General features: G+C 33.6%; 1 protein-coding gene across 2 annotated transcripts in view; it reads right to left on the minus strand.

Moving 5' to 3' along the window:
- LOC114325783 (unconventional myosin-VIIa) overlaps positions 1-20,433 on the minus strand; it is a 278,092-nt gene that overhangs the window by 96,723 nt on the left and 160,936 nt on the right. For both annotated transcript variants that reach the window (XM_028273912.2, XM_028273911.2), the window contains exons 4-6: positions 10,175-10,442; positions 8,128-8,318; positions 3,464-3,841 (exon numbers count right to left, since the gene is read on the minus strand). In XM_028273912.2, the coding sequence (XP_028129713.1) occupies positions 3,464-3,841; positions 8,128-8,318; positions 10,175-10,442 (837 nt within the window). The remainder of the gene's footprint in view (positions 1-3,463; positions 3,842-8,127; positions 8,319-10,174; positions 10,443-20,433) is intronic.

The following is a 20,433-nucleotide window of genomic DNA, read 5'->3' on the forward strand; positions in this document are numbered from 1 at the left end:
TTAAATCACGAAGTGCCTAAATTCAAATTAAAGCATTATTTTATCAGATTGATACCGATAAGTAATTTGGGATTATTTCAGTGTAAAACACTGTTTTTTAGTTGTTAAAATCGAACGTCCTCTCAAATGCGCTTCATTAACAATTAAAAAAACAATGTTTTAGAATAAAACATGCCAAAAATTCTTACAGGTAGCTCATGGAAGAAAGTTTGAGCTTGTATTTAGGTACTTCGTAATGTTTTTTTTTGTGTTTTTAAACCTTGAAAATCGTCATTTTTTGATTTTTTTCAGATTTAAATTATTTTTTTTTTCTCTCTGATTCTGGCCTTGGTTTAGAACTAGAACCTTTAGCCACGTAATTGTATAACTTATCAGTAACTCAGGTGTAATGTGTAGTGTGTGTGTGTGTTGACTAAGTGTTTTGTTACTTTGCAAAGTCGACGTCATTGTCTTTGCAAAGAGACGCTAATTGTATCCGAACGTCTGCGGTCCCTCCGGTGAGTACAGATCCCACATTTAAATTATAAACAATTTAAATTATTGTTTATAACTCGGAAACCATTAACTTTAGTAGAGAAAAATTACAAAAGACCTTTTTTGTTCCCAATGATCCAAAGAACATAAAATAATGTCTATCCGGGCCGAAGAAATTTATTGTCATAATTTGTTTAATTTTTTTTTTAGTAAATGTAGCTATAACTCCGAAATTATGGCATTTAGGTATAGGGAATATAACATGAAAAATAATCAGTATTTCTTAAGGACTTCAAAACGCAAAAAATATACAGGGAGTTCCATTAGAAATAAGAAAGTTCATTAGATTTCCAGAACAACGAAAGATTTGACAACAATGTAATTACCACTATGATATCGGCCGCATTAGAAGACCCTTACCCACCAAAACCTATAAAAATTGTTTCAGCGGTTTCCGAGAAATTACCGTGTTTCTCTATTTTGTCGCTACCCTGTATAATTCGCAGGATTATCTTTGCTCCTCTGGCAGTTATGTCTGGTTTGACTCTGGTATAGATTTTTCGCATTGCATATTCCAATGCTAGATTAAATTGTAATGGGGACAGCGGGTCTCCCTGTCAAAGGCCGGTGTTTACGCCGAACGCCTTTGAAGTTTTGCCTCCTATTCTAATTTGTGCAAAGGAATTGTTTACACACATTCGCGCAACCATGGTCAGCTTCTTTGGTACGCCTAGCTCCACCATTGCATTCCACAGTTTTAAGCGATCTATGGAATCATATACTTGTTTGGAGTCTATGAAGATCTGGTGTACGTCTTTATTATACTCCCAATACTTTTCTAGTTGGTCGATTGTTGATATTCCAGGCCTAAAGCCGCACTGGTAATCGCCAATAATTTCCTCTGTATATGGCAGTAATGGCTTTAGTACCACTGAAGCCAACGTGTTATATGTAATACTGATTAGTGAAATTTCCCTGTAGTTGTTAAATGTTAATGATACCATTCAATTTTTAATTAGTTTGGAGATCTGTAATAAATAGAAGCCAACCACCGGTTTAAGCTCGTTTCATAGTTCACTGTCGCCATGTCGGCTAACGTAAATTTATGGTTGTGTGATCAAGAACTCGCATTTAAAGCGGTAAGTTGAAATTCTTTTGTCACTCTCCTTGAAGCATAAAATATACAAAGATTTTCTTATCTTCCTAGAGTTCTTTCTCCGAGGCCGGCATCCAGTTGCTGTACCGATCAATGTATCACCAACTATACAATTTTAACGAAAGGCTACTTAAGAACCCGCCTTCCATTAATATGTTACCAATTTCCCTTCTTCGTCTTTTTGCCTACGAGGAAAGAAAGGGAATATTTTTTCGATTTGAAAGATGTGGTCCTCAATTATTATGAAGTTTAAGCAGTAATTAATTTTGAATAATCATTTATTTCGATTTTATCAAGGACTGCAATATATTTAACTGAAGATATTGATGTTAGTATCTGTCTTTTTTATTTTTTTTAAGCAATGAATAAATACATTCTTATGAAGTTCACTGTTTTTGATGATTTCATTTTATTGAAGATATAATTTTTTGCAGCATATAGAAAAATATGTCAGTGTAGCTTATGTTTTTATATCCTTTGATACTTTTTTCTGGCGCCCTACGATTTCGCAGTTACTATAATTCAGTATTTTGTATTTTCTTTGTATCAAACTAAATTGATATCTACCTGTTATCAAACTGTTATAGTTCTAATAATTATATTCAACCCCCCGAAACCGATATGCGGCCGAGGCGATCGAGGTTCGAGCCCCAGCCCGGTGAATAGAAAAATAAAAAGGCTGACGTCATAGTCTAAAATTCTAAAAAGAATCTACGACTTGGTCTGGAATAAGCTGGTGTCTGATCGGCCTATGGAGGAGCGGTACGGCAAGGGATAGCTTGTGGCTCGGTGACACTCCTCCATAGATCCCTACCGGAAGGGCGTTGACGCCTAAAAACGGTGTATATATATATATTCAACCCCCCACCCCAATAAAGCTCCCGACTCTGAGGAATGGTCCTCGAAGGATAATTATCGTCGTTCTCTTCTCTTTATTAGTCACTTTTACTTTTATTGTGGTGTTCTGGTAGATATTTTCGATGGTTTTGATTGTTCCTAGAGGTGTCTCTCTTGCGTACAATAAATGGAAAACGTTCTTTAATGCAACCCTGTTAAATGCCATCTTAAGGTCCACGAATCTATTATATGTCCTCCATTTTCAAAAAAGGTTTTGCAGATAATTATATAGGTTAACTGTGTCCTTGACCTCTTTATTAAAGATTAAAGTTTTAATTTTAATCATTAGCTAAAAATAAATAAAGGAAGAAGAATTTCCTGCTGCTTAGCAGATCTTACTATATTATGTCAAACATTCACATACGTTTATTCTACCATGGAATGTTATTACTTCTTAATTCACAGCCTTTACCTAAAGGTACTTTTGCGTTTGTTCAAGCCATATCAATTGATAAAAACAATTAAGCAGATAATGAAAATAGACCTTCAATACACCAAGTATTTCGCACTGTGCTGTTCTTAATATTCAAGGTATAAGAAGTCTACTAATTCTTGTAGCACAAGGATATAGTACAACCTGCCATATCCGGACCTGTCATATCCGGACCTCCCCATATCCGGACGGTTCTGCGCCGTCCGGACCTACCGAAATCTACAGAGAAAGGCAGTCCTGCTGTTGGACAACGCACTAAAAGTTGGCGAAATAATGTATTATAGAATCTATACAACGTGTCTATCGACGAAAGTTATTGACGGCGTTGATTACTGGAATGTATGAAGGAGAAAACATTTCAGAGACTATAAAAGAAGTAGTGGTCTTGATATCCGGATTTTTTCATATCCGGATCGGTCTGTCGCCACATTGATCCGGATATGGCAGGTTTTACTGTATTTAAATAAACATAGGGAACCCACCAATAAATCTAAAAATCTTACCTCCTGCAGTTTTAGCGGTATTTCTGTAATATTCCCTCTAACGTTAATCTGTCTCAGAAGCACAACCTGTCTAATGTTGTCCATTTCTAATCCTAATAACTTGGATAAAATTTCGATAATATCCTCATCGTCTTTGGTCAGTTGACATCTTTCACCGTCGATGTCTTCGAAAGTTAGATTGCCTAACCACAAGATGGCAGACAAAACTTGAAATATTCCGTTGCATTTGTTTGCAGGTACTTGAAGTACATTAAAGGCTAACATTAAACTATCAAGTCTTCTTGAATCTCCCTCTATTTTGATGCAATCCGATTGATTTAGATAGTTGTAGAATTTGGCATCTCTCAGGTAGAGCTGTTTGGCTAGTTCTTGGTTAAACTAAAACAGAAAATTTTGTAATAAAGTATCTGAATAATAAATTGTATCTAAATCGTGGTAAGACGGTTGGTTTTCTTTACGATTCAGAGCATACCATAGGTCTCTCTGAAGATCCCAAACAAGTGAAACGCACGTAAGAGGATGGTGGTTGTTAAACTGTTGTTCAATTTTTCACATGCAAAAAATAATCTTATATTTTTCACTGTATGAAACCCATAAATTACAATCCCTTTAAATAATTCCCAAGCCTGGCGAATAGTACCATTCCATCCCTACCCAATACAGACAATTATGCTTGGACAGTGGACGTCGCGAGGGAGGAACTTCCTCTTCTAGTACTGCCGTCTAAGGGTAACCACTTAAATTTTGAGTGTCACTCTCCGTTTAGGACACATCAAATGCTTCTTACTATTAATAGTCCAGGTTAATAAGGTTTTTTTCATGACACTCTAGCAGCCAGGGTACTGAAGCGTTTTTTCGACAGGTAATACCTATAAGAGTAAATTGTAACTATTTCCTGCGTAGTATCTGGCGGCCATTTTTATTTATAAACAATTAAGTGTCAAAAAATGGCATTTTTCCCTTTTTTTCAAATCAATGGAAAACAGTGAAACTTATGGTTTTTTTAGTACAAATATCTTTGAGATTGAGATTATGGAAAAAGCTTTAAAATGGCGTATTACATAGTTTGATATGCTCATTTATTGTTAATATAATTGCGAAAGAAGGTCGGAATTGCAAAAAAAATAATTTCGCAATATCTGTTGTAAAAATTAGTGTACAGCTTTGAAATTTTTGTCATATAAGGATTCTTTGGTGCTTAATATGTGATAATAATTTCAAAGCGATTAATTCAATTGTTTAAATTTTATTCAAATTGTTTATCCCAGAGCGCATTTTTTTTGCAATAACATAAGTCAGAAAAAAATGACGTTAGATCCATTTCACAGGTGTCAAATGAAAGAGCATGAGCTATATTTTCAACTTGGTTTAAAAAAAGCGAATAAAAAATACATTTATTAGTAATAAATAATTATGCAAAAGTATCGTAAATCTTTCCTTATAAAATTTTTATTTTGTTATATAAGAAATTATATATATATATATATATATATATATATATATATATATATATATATATATATATATATATTATATATATATATATATATAAATTTATTACAATTTTTTATCAATTATGATATAAATAACATTACTTGGTAGTTGTGCACTTAAAACAGGGAAAAAAGTTAATTTTTTTGGAAAAAGTTATTCAAAAAGTTTATAAGGAACGATTTGCGATACTTTTGCATAATTATTTATTACTAATAAATGCATTTTTTTTTCGCTTTCTTTAAACCAAGTTGAAAATATAGCTCATGCTCTTCCATTTGACACCTGTGGAATGGTTCTAACGTCATCTTTTTCTGACTTATGTTATTGCAAAAAAAATGCTCTCTGAGATAAACAATTCGAATAAAATTTAAACAATTCAATGAATCGCTTTGAAATTCTTATCACAGATTAAGCACCAAAGAACCCTCATTTGACAAAAATTTCAAACCTGTACACTAATTCTTACAGCAGTTATTGCGAAAATAATTTTTTTGCAGTTCCGACCTTTTTTCGCAATTATATTAACAATAAATGAGTGTATCAAACTGTGTAATACGTCATTTTAAAGCTTTTTCCATAATCTCAAATATATTTGTACTAAAAAAACCATAAGTTTCACTGTTTTCCATTGATTTGAAAAAAAAAAGGGAAAAATGCTATTTTTTGACACTTAATTGTTTATAAATAAAAATGGCCGCCAGATCCTACGCAGGAAATAGTTACAATTTGTTCTTATAGGTATTACTTGTCGAAAAAACGCTTCAGTACGCTGGCTGCTGAAGTGTCACGAACAGGGTATATTTTTGTCTTATTACCCTGGCCTATAACCCGCAAATGGGACGGAACTGCTTACAGACTCGATTAAGTGTCACTCTCCGCTGAGGACACAATAATCTAAGTACTTGAACCTTTCTTTTAGTTTCAAACTCTTCTCTGCTGACCCGCAAAAAGTGCAAATATCACATCTCTGCAAAATACAATAATTCGATATAAAATAACCATTAAACCGTTAGGAACTTTAAAATTCGCGCACGGAGCAGTTAATTCGCGTGTGAACGGCACATGTGTTTTCTAGAGACGGCAAACGCGATCAGTGACTACACAGGATTTTGGTAAGACTTTTTTAAACTTATAATATTGTCTGTTTATCATAACCTCTCTATAAATTCCCACTTGAACCAGCAAACCTCATACAGTCCGCAAACTGTTTTTCATTTTCTTTTAGCTTTACTTCTATCTAAGTACAATGAATCAAGATTCGATGGAATCTTTTCTAGATGAAATGACGAGTTGTCGAATGCAATCTTAGATTCCCCTTACTATGATTTATTCATAGTTCGTTTACCTTGAAAATTTTAGAAGGTCTTTTTTAGAAGTTTTAGATTTTTAGATCTTAGACTTCTCTTTGTTTTAAAAATTTATGTTTACTGGACTATAAAAAGCAAGCTTGACTGTAAATACCGACTTCAATATGTTTTCAAATCTAAAATACTCTCTTTCATTTTGTGTACCTATATTTTATAAAAACCTTTCAGTTTTTAATCAATTTATATTGGATTATCAGAAATCAAAAAGAAAAATGTTTACTGGACAATACAACGTAAGCTTGACGGTAAATAAACTAATCCAACATGTTTTCATAGCTCAAATACTCTCTTTCATTTTGTGTACCTATATTTTGAAAAACCTTTCAGTTTTGATTAAATTTATATTGCATTATCAGAAATTAAAACAAAGAAATTATAGTCTAAGTAAGGAATATAGTGAAACGTTCGATTTGTAGGTTTTGGTAGTTCGGCTTGAAGCTGTAGTGCGGCGACTGAAATATTGTTTTTTTTTTACTTAGGTATATACCGTTTAAGTAGAACATATCCTATGTGCTAAAACGATTTTTTTTACATTTCACCTTACAGGTTCAGGAATTATTCTATTTATATAACATCACGTGGAATAAAATGATCTAATCTGAATGCAAAACAACGCTATACACTCTATTAACAACCTGCTTCCGAACTAAAACTTATTCCGCTATGTTACTATAAAGCAGTCCGACTAGTCCGACAAGAATCTGAAGCCGGTGGCGCATACATTTTATTTCTGGGGTCTACCCCAAAATCCCGACAGCCAAAATCCCGACACGCCAAAATCCTGACAGGCCAAAATACCGACACGCCAGAATCCCGACAGGTTTGATAAGTTCCTTTTTAACATTTAATTACATTTATTTCAGGTTTTTTGTTTATGGCCATCTGTTTTTTATTTTTTGTTACTAAACAAAAGTATTTACCATTTAATATGAACTAATTTTCTAAATAAAATTTCTAACAAGGGTATATGAATTAAATTATTTTTTCCCAATAGTCCAATAATAAATGTATACCTAATCAAATCCTGAATTCAAGTTTACTTTCATATAATAGATATTATCATGTCACTTAAAACCTTCCATTTCAGTAAGTATAGCTTTTATATTATAAAATTAAGTCTTTAATAATTTTTTCTTTTAAAATACATAATAATTTAGTACCCGTACTAATTAGTAAGTAATTAATTTTTCAATTTCATTTCTATAATATGATTTGGTATTGCATTTGAAAAGGAAACAATAAATATTCAAAATGTAGTGGTCGGGATTTTTGCTTATGCGAGGATTCTTGCATGTCGGGATTTTGGCCTGTCGGGATTCTGGCGTGTCGGGATTCTGGCGTGTCGGTGTTTTGGCCTGTCGGGATTCTGGCGTGTCGGGATTCTGGCGTGTCGGTGTTTTGGCCGTCGGGATTTTGGCTGTCGGGATTTTCGCTGTCGGGATTTTGGGTGTCACCGTTATTTCTGTTATCTGATACGCAACAAATTAATTACTTAAGAGTAACACGCGTTTTGTAGTTGACACTACAGTTGGATAAATGCACTCAATGGTCGCGGTTAAGAAGAGGAGCCATCAGAAGACTCTTAAGTGGTTTAAGTCGGTTTTTACGTCTTGTAAACCACATTATACAAACTGCATCTGTTACACTTTTTTGGCCAATATCGAATGACGAGAGACAATGAGTCACCGTCTTGTAAAAATTGTTTTAATAAAACGATGTCGGTCAATCGTAAACAAGAAGGGATCAAAAATTAGCCGCCTTTAAAGCCGTTCCATAATATAAGTTACCCCAACTATACTTTACCTTGGCTTCTTCGACTAGTTGATAGAACACGTGGTAATTTCGTTCGCCCGATCCTTGAAACGTTATCCTGGACTGTTCTAATAAATAATCTTGCACTATACATCCCGCTATCATCCATCTTGAATCAAAACATACTTGCATAAATTTACCGAATCTACTTGAATTATCATTTCGAACAGTTTTGGCATTACCTAAAAATGTAAATGTATTAAAAATTCATCCATGAATTTTAAATAAACTAAATACTATATAAATGCAAACAGTTGCGTTTCGATTCAATTCGAGTCTCTTACCATCCTCTGACACGTGTTTTTAGGTCTACCCGTCATCAGAGAGACTCGTAAAAAGGCTGAACTGAATCAAAATGCAACGATTGGTTGGTAAATATATTGAAATATTATACAAACGCATGCCTTTAGCGACCTCTAACGAGGACATATGAAGTTAGTGGCGATAATGATTAAAGTAAACTGTAAACCCATGCTTAATGAAGCCATGGGACGATGCTAGAACCATGAGGCGATGCTAGGAATCTATTCCACTAATGGAGGCGTGGACAATGACCGCAACATTAATGAAGAAAGTAGAGGTCTTCGAAATTTGGCGGGATAGGTAATGAAAGAGAGATAGGAATAACTATAAAGAAAAGAAAGTTGGAATACTTGGGTCACGTTATCAGGCACAGTTAAGATAGAGTACTTCAGCTAATTATCTCTATCTATAAGCGAGGTTCCAACAGCCTCTGCCGCTTCTCGCATTTCAACCGCCATCGTTTTATGTCCATCCATTCGTCTCCTTTGATGGCTCTATCTCTCATTATGTGCCGTACATTTTCTTCCCAGACAACTGAAGGCCTTCCCCTTCTTCGTCTTGGTTGTGGTGTGTAATTTAAACCTATCTTTGGCCATCTATCTTCATTCATTCGTTTCACGTGACCATACCACACTAGTTGTCTCGTTTCAATTCTATCTACACTGGAATATACAGTATTTGTCCTTCTAATATCTTCATTCCTGATGTGATCTATTTTGGATATACCACACGCTCTCCTTAGATAATCCATTTCTACTACTTCTATTCTTTTTCTATATTTTTTCGTGATCTGCTAAACTTTTGCTCCATAAGTCATAATAGGCTCTACCAAGGTTCTATAAATTGTCAATTTCGTTTTTTCGTCTTATATCTTAAGACCATAATAGAGAGCTTAGAATGTTTACTGCCTTTTTGCCCTGCTGCGTTCTGTTTTCGATGTCCCGTGTGACATAATTATGTCACAGACTGTTTTCAACCCCGGCCTAACAGACCCGAAGTTGTTTACCAAGTAACCTTTTTATGATTTATGATGTTCTATTCCTTCTCGACTTTTGGAGTAAATTCTTTCTTGTTTCGTGTAAATACTATTCGAGATGTTATTTATTTCTAGAACATTGAATGTTGTATAAATAGTAGGTTTTTGTAATTAGCAGTTGTTGTGAATTTGAAAACGTCGGAGTACTTTGGTATGTAACGGGCGCGGTATATTTTTGAATCTGTTATTAGATAAATTATTGGATTTAGTGTAATAAATAAATTAGATATCGTAGTTTGTAAAATATAGGATATAAATTCAGTGTTTTTCATTTGTTTAGAAGTAAGTTATTAAAAATAAATAAAGTCAACTAAAACCTAAAACTAAACATTAGTGTCTAAGAGATCATAGAAAAGTCAGTTTTGTAACACTCGTTTGGTAGTGTTTTCTTTAGATATTATAGATCCGAGATATTTATCTAATTATAAACAGGGAAATATACAGCAGAAGGGCTCCAGGGAGAAGGGGACACTCGTGGCTCCAAAACTTGCGGCAATGGCTCGGGCTGTCATCTTCCGAACTATTCAGATCTGCCGTAAACAAATTCAAAATAGCCATGTTAATTGTCAATGTTTGGAACGGACAAGGCACGTGAAGAAGGAAGGAAAAAATGCCGGAAGAATGGAGAACTAGTGCTGCTATTCAAAGAAAGCGATAAACAACAGCCTTAATACAAAAAACTTAAACAAAACTACTTACCAAACGCTTCTAGAATGGTATTGGCTTCCAGAATTTGCTGTTCCACCCATGTAGACACGCCACTGGTAACAGAACAAAGATACTGCAAGATAAATCTAGTAGACTCCGTTTTACCAGCTCCACTCTCACCACTTATCACTAAGCTTTGGTTTATATGCCCTCTTGCAGGGTTATGAGTTTGAAGAGAACTGTATGCAGCTTCTGCCAGGGCAAAAACATGAGGTTCCACATCTCTCATTTTTTTGCCATGATATTGGTTCACGTAATACTGAAACAAAAGAAAAAGTCAATTTTGTAAAGTATAAATTTGGGTTTATTGATGTTGATGTCATGACAGTGAAATTCTCCCGTTAGTAATCCCATTTTAAACCATGAGGAAAAATCAGGGAAAAACCCATAATACTATCCTGGCATAGTAGGTACTTGGTTTTACATTTAATTTATCTCAATATTAATATTAACTTCTAATTTTAATATTTATAATATTTTCAAAAGATGATACTGGATATTACTCTAAAAACATTACCTGCATGTGCATGCGAAAATCGCCAAACATAAATAGAGAATTATTGATTCAATATCAAGGTATTTAATACCCTGATATTAAATCAACTTTTCGTCATTTACGTCTACCGACTTTCGCATGCAGATGTTTTTTACTCTCCTGTACAAAAGCCATTTGTGGGTTACGAGCTTTTGCATCTTAAACGACAAAGGCCCAAACCAGACGGGCCACTCTGCAGCACTACTCTGTGGATCCACAAAGCAGCTTCCGATGATTTACCGTGGGTTCTTATGTGAAGTGGACGTCGCACCCCAGACGAGCGACTGTGGCCAGCCACAGTCGCCGAGCCTCACTGCTAGTGGCGTCCACTAGTGGCAGTGGCGTCAACTAGTGGCAAACGCCATTCAGACGGACCACTTTTGTAGCTGCTGCAGATGTTTACAAGAATTTATAGGGTGAGCACCTAAAATGAATTTCGATTCGGAACGGTTTTTGATTGAAGTGCAAAACAGACCGGATATATGTAATACAAGAACCCGAGGGCATTAAAAGGAAAAGCGTGGGACGTCATCTTTGAATTATTTGTTTCTGATTTTAAAGAAGGTAGTCCTATCGAAAAAAATAAATCCCATAAGCAATGTTTTTTCTATTTATATTTACATTTTATTATACATTGGATGCATTTGAACTGAACAAAACAAATACAATGTTGTTTGTTTATTTATGTTAAATAGTGGGGTCCCATCCTAGGTCAAAAATGGTTTTATTGTTTGTTGTTGAAAACAAAACAATAAGATATCAGTTAAAAGGGGGTTGCAAGCTAACATGTTTTTCACTTTCACTCAGTTGTCAGGTTGTATGAAACTATTTTACGCCTGTGGGATACCAGATGTACTGGTTGATTTTTTATGTGTTTCTTTCTGTGATATAGCTGTTTTTGTCTGGTTCTTCTTAATTTCATTTATGGAGTTTATTGGTATTGTTTCAAAAGCGTTGAAATTTTATAAAATACACTAAGCGCCAAAATTAACGCACCACCTGAAAAATGGGACATTTTTAATGTCTCATATTTCCTAAACCTGTTGTCCGATTTTAGTGTTTTTTTAAATATGTTATAGCTTTATTCTTCAAGAATATCGATGTAATAATATTGTTGCTAAACAGATAAGTGTCATTGTATACCGGGTGTAACAATGATAGTGTGTTTTTTCCTTAAAGTTTGGAACACCCTGTGGAATATTCTAGTGTATATAAAATATTGAAATTAAAACTCAACTGTAACCTTAAGCTATCTTAACATTATGCTTTTTGATTAATTCCCTTATGTTGGATAATAAAAAAGTTAGGTACTTTAACAACTAACCCACGTTTTTCATCAAAACAGGGTGTTTCTAAATAAGTGCGACAAACTTTAAGTGGTAATTCTCCATGAAAAATAATGACCGTTTGCTTTATAAACATATGTCCGCAAATGCTTCGTTTCCGAGATACGGGATGTTGAATTTTTTCGTACAAACTGACGATTTATTTATTGCTCTAAAAAAGGTTGAGATATGCAAATGAAATTTGGTAGGTTTTAAGAGGTAGTTATTGGTCATTTTTGGCATACAATTAAGAATTTTATATTCACCATTGGCGTGCATACGGGTAATATGACCGGGTATTATGACCCGTATGCACGCCAATGGTGAATATAAAATTCTTAGATGTACGTCAAAAAATGCGCTATAACTACCTCTTAAAACCCACTAAATTTCATTTGCATATCTCAAACGGTTTTAGAGCAATAAATAAATCGTCAGTTTGTAAGAAAAAAATGAACATCCGGTATCTCGAAAACGAAGCATTTGCGGACACATGTTCATAACGTAAACGGTCATTTTTTTTCATGCAAAATTACCCCTTAAAGTTTGTCGCACTTATTCAGAAACATCCTGTATTGATGAAAAACGTTGCTAGTTGTTAAAGTACCTAACTTTTTTATTATCCATCATAAGCGAATGAATTAAAAAGCAAAATGTTAAGATAGCTTAAGGTTACAGTTAAGTTTTAATTTCAATATTTTATATAGGCTAGAATATTCCACAGGGTGTTCCAAACTTTGAGGAAAAAACACACTATCATTGATACACTCGGTATACAATGACACTTATCTGTTTAGCAACAATATTATTACACCGATATTCCTGAAAAATAAAGCTATAAAAATGTAAAAAATCACTAAAATCGGACAACAGGTTTAGGAAATATCAGACATTAAAAATGTCCCATCTTTAAGGTGGTGCGTTAATTTTGGCGCTTAGTGTATTTAAAACTATAGACATTACAAACACAGATTTTGACGAACACACTTTTTTAAAAAAGTATTAGCCGCCAAGTTTTTAATTATTTGATTAAACTTACTGTTTTTTCTTACCCATTACATTTAACGCCGCACCCTTCCAAACGATTCACTTCGCAGCGTAGTCGCCGGCGCTATAAAATCGCCTGTTTCAGCCACTCTGTGCCTGTGGATCCACAGAGTAGCGCTGCAGAGTGGCCCGTCTGGTTTGGCCCTAAATTTCAGAAAAACTTCCATGGTACCTACTCTATTAATTTTAGATGCTAAATATTGTTTTTCTATTCTCATACATATATGGGACCGTGCAAGTTCGGAAAAGCGACACCTGGTTTCATAGCTCGGCAACTTTTTTCGCACTTTTAATTATATTGGCCAATCATATTGGTCCTGGTTGCTGGATAATTAGGCCGTAGCCCAAAAAAACTTATAAGAAGAAAAAGTAAGATTTAGGTTATGCTATTAAAAGGTAAACAATTGTATGTAGTAAATAAAATTAATTATTAAAATACAGTACTGCAAGCAAAATACAATTAAATATACTTTTATATAATAATTGCATATCATATCAATATTGTAAGCAACATATAGTTTTTCTTCTTCAATGACAGTAGGTATGAAATATACGTCAATTTGACAATGAATTATTTAAGAAAGTTGCAAGATTTCTCCGCTATTCGCGCACGATCGTTTCTCGTATCCCCTCCAAGTACTTGCACACCGCGAATAATATATTATCAATTATGCAGGGGCGGTTTCTCCATTGGTTCATTTGTGCAGTGAACACCCAACCAAATTTCATTAAAATACATATTTTTAAAAATCTCATAAATATCATTAAAATATTTTTTCTTAAATCTCATAAATATCTTAGTACCTATCATTAAAATATAACTGTATTTATTAATCACATAATTTGTTTGCACAACACCGCTACGCTAGATGCACGTGGTAAGTGCAGAATTCAAATTGAACCCAGCTATACAGTAACCCTATAGAAGAACGAGAGCTCTTAAATCCGTGAACCAGGGATTCTCCTATCTTAAAACATTGACGATTTGTGCACTGCACACAGAGACCGGGGCGAAGCGTTTCGATTCACAGTTTGGCATTTTCTGTGGTGGGATTTTATTAAATACAATATTGGTAGGTAGTTTTTTTAGAATGGTGGAGCTTTATTCAGTGAATATAAAAGAAAATGCAAATAGTTTTGAAAATCGACTTATTATAAAAAGAATGGACTAACTTGGCCGGAGATAAACTTGGTACAAGAATGTGCAATAAGAAACAAAAAGTTTAAACATTGTTTTAAAGTTGAACAATATAGAAAAACTTAGTGATTATGTGTGGGTGTGATAAACTACATTCTTTATTTTGTTTTCCATGTTTAGTATTTTCGAAGAATAAAACTATAATTTTAATCTCGGTCTTTGGATGCCGTTAAAATAAACGGATTTGTTTTGACAAAGCCATTTCATTATTCGTAACTTCTGCCTCCACCTTCACCACCGAAAAAGCGCCATCATTCAGTAGGTATCATATTCTGCACAAAACAAAAAAAGTGTGTGACATCCTGACTAATCGGGTCAAAGATAGGTTTCATTTTACAGAACATCTTTTGGCGAGGCTCAAAAATTTTTCGCTTGCGGCGCGTATTCACCGTTCGTATAATTACATTCTTTAATTGAACACCCTCCTTAAATTACCACGAGCCGCCACTGCAATTATGATTTCACTACCTGGGGGGCATCCATAAACTACGTCGTAAAAAATTTGGACTTTTTAATACCCTCCCCCCCTTCCGTCGTAATTCGTCGGTTACAGACGAACCCCCCCCCATGTCGACGTCGTCATTGCAGTACACGACCCCCCTTTCAGTGATTTAAAAAAATTCAATGTTATTTCTGTTTTTTTTTTAATCAACCTTGAAACTTTATTTGCGAATGTATCACAACAAGAACAATTAAGGGGGTAGGCGCAAAATCTTGGTCCAATGCTATTTAAATGCATTCTTTTTTCGAATCCTGAGAAATCTAATATATATTTTAAGAATGTAAACGCAGAATGAAAGATTACATTATTACCGAGGGCTGAAAGTCCCTTAGAATAAACAAAAGGTTTCTTTTGAATGAAATTTTTGAACTTAAAAATCAGACTAAATATTTTTTTTATCCCTGTAACTTATTAAAATAAATATTATAGATGTTTTCAGAAACTTTTGGTCCTCGGTAATAATGTAATCTCTCAATCTGCGTTTAAATTTTTCAAAAATTTTTATTAGTTTTCTGAGCATTCGAAAAAAATGAATGCATTTAAATAGCATTGGATCAAGATTTTGCTTATAAATCTTCTCTAAGTATAAATACGACTTACTACTAAATATAACACAATATTTTATTTCCATTCATTCTTTCAGAACTATTTTTCCACACACAGTATGCAGCACATAAATAAACTAACAATTGAATATTGTTTGCTTCCAAACATTTTTCTGTATATAGAAGCGCTTGTTTAAACTCAAAGAACAATGTCTTACTGTTTGTTGTCCTGTGCTAAACTTTTGCAAAAGTGCTACCTAATATTATTTTAATGTGACTGTGACTGATAAATACGAAATTTATGTGATAAAAGTATCTATAAGAGAATTCTTTTTAATTTTAACAAAGGTGTATTTATTCGTAAACGTTTTGTTTTATTTTCAATTTCATTTCAAAAACTATAGGTACGTTTTTATATGAATATCTGATACTTTAATGCTGGTAAAAGCTAGTAAAAAATTATATTTATAGAGACAATAGCGACAAATTTAAATATACCAATATATTAAACGACGTCGAATGTGCAGTCATACCCCCCACCCCCCTGTCGTATATCGTCGAAATAAGCAAGCCCCCCTCCCTCCCTCTTCTCAACGACGTAGTTTATGGATGACCCCCTGTATCCGTATCATTATGATGCAGATTTTCATTACGATACAGATTTTTAACCAATAGAATCGCGATATGGCATTTGCGATGAAAGTGGCACACGCACAGTGACCAATGGCGAGTCAAATAAATATGCTTTGACAGTTCTTAATATGTAAACAAACTGACAAACTACTTAATTTATTTGCGTTACAAAATTAATAAATTTGAATATATTTTTTGGTGTGAATGATCGTAGAAAAAATCGTGTATACAACTTGCATTCAATTATCATTATCAAGCTCGTACTCTATATATCTTATCCCTCATACTCGCTTCATAATGACCATCAATAAATGCTCTTTGCATAATATAATTACTATTTATTATTGACAATAACAACATTATTATCTAAAATGAATAGAGCACCATAGAAGTTTAACATTTTCTAAAAGTTCGACTATTTTGTTTTTGAAATATTTGCATTAATTTAGCAGATCCTGCACGATCAAATAAATTAATGTAAATATTTGAGAGCCAAGAACGTTGACCAAAGACAAAATAATGATATTCTAAATGAAAAGTTTATTAAACAAATAATTGGTAGTCAATAATTGCCGCAAAGCATATAATCAATTAAATAATGGTTCGTTGACAAAATGATACGGTGAATACGAAATTAACTACTGCTGTCGGAAAATCGACGGAATAGGAAAATAAATCACTGATTTTAATTGGATTATATGAAATTAAACGGATTGCATCATTAGTAGTATCGTAGTATTTTGTTTAAAAAACGCATTTTATTGCGATTTTGGTAATATAACATCGGTTTATATACTGACGTCCAAAGAAATGCAACACCTAGAACAGTGATACTCAACCTGCGGCCCGCGGGCCGCATGCGGCCCTCTAGCGTTTTTTATGCGGCCCGAAGGCTAACTAAAGGGCCCTGTGATCAAACTATTTGTCAAATGTCACGTGTCTTTTCAAATTATTTGATAGTGTCCCGATGTGTTTGAGTAGTTTGAGGCGTGTTTGGGAGTGAGGCAGACAATTTAATGACTTTAATTTTATTATATTGAAATTTTTAAGAACTCTGATTAAAAAGCAAGGTATTATTAACTTTTAATAATAAATTATTAAAATTAATGAACAAATACTCATTTTAATAATAATCAATACTTATTTACTACATTGCAACGACGCATTTAGTAATCACAAGAAAAATTCAGGTACGGAATAACAAAAAAAAAATTTTAAATAATTGTGACCTTGAAACAACACCCTGTATATTAAAATTTTCAAAATTCGTCTGCACATTTGAAAAGAGCACAAAAACTAAGTTTAATTGCTCGCTTCAATTTTTTGCGCAGACAATTTAGTGACATTAATTTTGAAATTACAGTAGAAAGTCAATAATGCGGATTAATTGGGACCGGACCACATCCGGATTATCAAATTATCCGGATTATCGAAATTACCTCAAAAAAGGCCAGTATACACATTAAAGTACAACAAACGTTTTAAAATTTTATGTTTTCTCTTTTACTGTAAAGTGTCTAGAGGTGAAAACATTTTTTATGTTTAAACACTGTATTGTAATTAATTTATAATAGCACCATGTGTACAGTAAAAACATCAGACACTATTTGGGCTTTTAAAAAAATGTGTAAAATATTTTTGAACTGCGGTAGAGGTTCGTTTTTCGCAGCGAAGTTCTTAATTTATTTTAAAAGAATCAGATATTTTTGCTAGATACAAATCCGGATTATTGACGGTCCGGATTTTTGACGTCCGGATTATCGACGTTCTACTGTATATCGAAATTTTTGTTTTGAAAGTTCGAGTTCTTAAAAATTTCGACATTATTAATTTCAAAATTAAAATCATTGAATTGTCTGCGCAAAAAATGGAAGCTCCATTAAAGCTCTTTTCAATGTGCAAACGGGTTTTGAAGATTTCAATATAATGGATGTTGTTTCAAGATCACAGTGGATTTATAATTTTTGTTTAATCCGGACCTTGGATTTTTCTTGTGATTAGTAGTTGGGTGGTTTGGGTTCTAAATGAGACATATGTGTACCAAATATCAAAAAAATATACAAGGTAGTTCTAAAGTTATGGGTCCAGAAAGAAATGGGCAAAATCGATAAAACACTCTGTAACTCGGTTATAAAGTCGGTGGAGCAATAAATTTATTATATCTAGAACCGCCTCATTTACCTCTATTCACCATTCAAGTATTTCCCTTTCCCAATGAAACACCCTGTATACTACTTCATCTTGATTGCGGCCCGCAAGCTGAGGGCTGAAAAAGGTTGAGTATCGCTGACCTAGAAGGACAAATATTTTTTTAAATGTGTATTTATGGAAGTATACATTATAATATTCTTATTATTTTGGTGATAACATAAAAGAATTGGCAACGTCTTGATTTATCTATCCAAACAAAACCTAGATTCATCACTGAAGCAGACAAAATTCCATTGGCCATTCCAATTTGGGCGAGGTCTGCACCATTATAAGTGTCGAGCCTTATGCTGTGGTGTCAAAGGTAAAACAAAAATCAGATGGTAAGTTTTCAGTCCCATTCCAAGTAATCTTTGTTTAACTGTTTTTCTTGAGACTATCCTTCCTGTAGCAGCAACTAAATCATCTCTTACTTGATGTATACTGCCCCGTATATATCTAATGCTTATACAGTGATGAGTGCGCTAATAACCGGCAAAATAACGCAAAAGATGGAAAATGTAATACATTGCGAAACAAAATGAGATGAAACTATTGGAGATGGAAATGATCGTTATAAACGTACAAAAATCAACATTACATTACATAGTTTCCCACCTTTAGACGTCTGTGACAGGAGTATTTTATAAAATTCTACTGTCACAATGACAGTTGTCATACTCCTCTGATACGTCTAAAGGTGGTAAACAAGGTAATGTCATATTAATTTATACGTTTATACCGATCATTTTCATCTCCACTAGTTTCATCTCTTTTTGTTTCGCAATGTTTTATGTTTTCCATCTTTTGCGCTATTTTGCCGGTTATTAGCGCGCTCATCACTGTATATAGCTTCAACTCTTCGTGAAATTTCCCGTAAACCAAAATCAGTCTCTTTCATGCCTACAATCCGTCCTGTTTCGACGACTGCGAAAAGGCTACGGCCAGATAAACGATAATTTACGGCACTGTAAGAGCAGTCAAATGAAGCGCGAAAATGGGTCCCACGGTGAGTGTAGTGGATGACCAAACTGAGCTGTAAAATATTGCGCAACAACATAGGATAGGACCCATTATTTGCGCTTCATTTAGCCTTAGTATTTTAAATGTTTTGAATATATCAAAGAGAATCCAAAACAACTATCCACTATCCATATCCGGAAATATAGTGTAGAGGTATTGATTGGCATTAAGTCGGTAAAGTGATGGTACTCCATCCTGCTGAAACCATATTGTATTCGAAGGTTTCCTGGATCAGGATATAAATTTGCATAAGTCGAAAACATAATGTCTTCTAATTGGATTAATACTGTTAGCCAACATATCCATTATTCGCTCACAAAAATAAGTTCTATCAAAATCATCTTCCATGAGCTTCTGAGTAGGTATCATTTTATAGGGATTTATATTATTTTTATAACTTTTAACTTTACTATCGAGGTATGGCTAACACTGAATGTAGTGGATCACTCTCTACTTGATGTTTGTGGGTTTTTCTCAAACTCAATCATGATAACAAAGTTGATGTTCTTTGTCCCCAACTCTATTTAAAATTTATATTCAGGAAGCATTAAACAACTGGAGGAGAAAATGCACAGGAATGGGAATAGAACTTGGAAACAAGTACATAACAAATCTTTGCTTCGCAGACGATCAAGTGATTATGGCAAATGATGAGGAAGACATGGATTTTCGAAAGTTGACCGAAGAATACGAAAATTGGGGACTCACAATCAATATAAGCAAAACAGAATATCTTAGAATAAAAGACGAAGAAAGATGCCCAGAATTCATCGATAATTTCATTTAAACTTAATTTAAAAACTACAGTATATTGTTTATCTATTATATAAAATAAATGATTGTTAATGAATTACTTCTTGATATACAAGGTGGTAATCTCATAAGGATTTCGAAATAAAAATGGTCATAACTTGTTAATACTCTGAATAGTAATGTGAAACCCTATATTATATGAACAAGAATTATGAGAGGAATATAAATATGAAAATGTATATAGGGTGTCCCATTTAAAAAATTATATGTTTGCTATACCACGCAGTTATTGATCACCCTGTAGAATCTTTTGTAATATTTTTCAAGCCTGGAGAATATCATTGCCTACATTTTTCCTAAATAACTTTTTTCGATATTCTATACCATAATGGAATTATCGACCGATCTCGCACTAAATACTCACCCTGTATATAATCATGATTACTTTCGATATTTTTATGTTATGTTGTGTTCGTTAATTTTTTCGGGCAATGTAGCTAAC

The sequence above is a fragment of the Diabrotica virgifera genome, chromosome 4 (assembly GCF_917563875.1).
Source record: "Diabrotica virgifera virgifera chromosome 4, PGI_DIABVI_V3a".
Lineage (NCBI taxonomy): Eukaryota > Metazoa > Arthropoda > Insecta > Coleoptera > Chrysomelidae > Diabrotica > Diabrotica virgifera.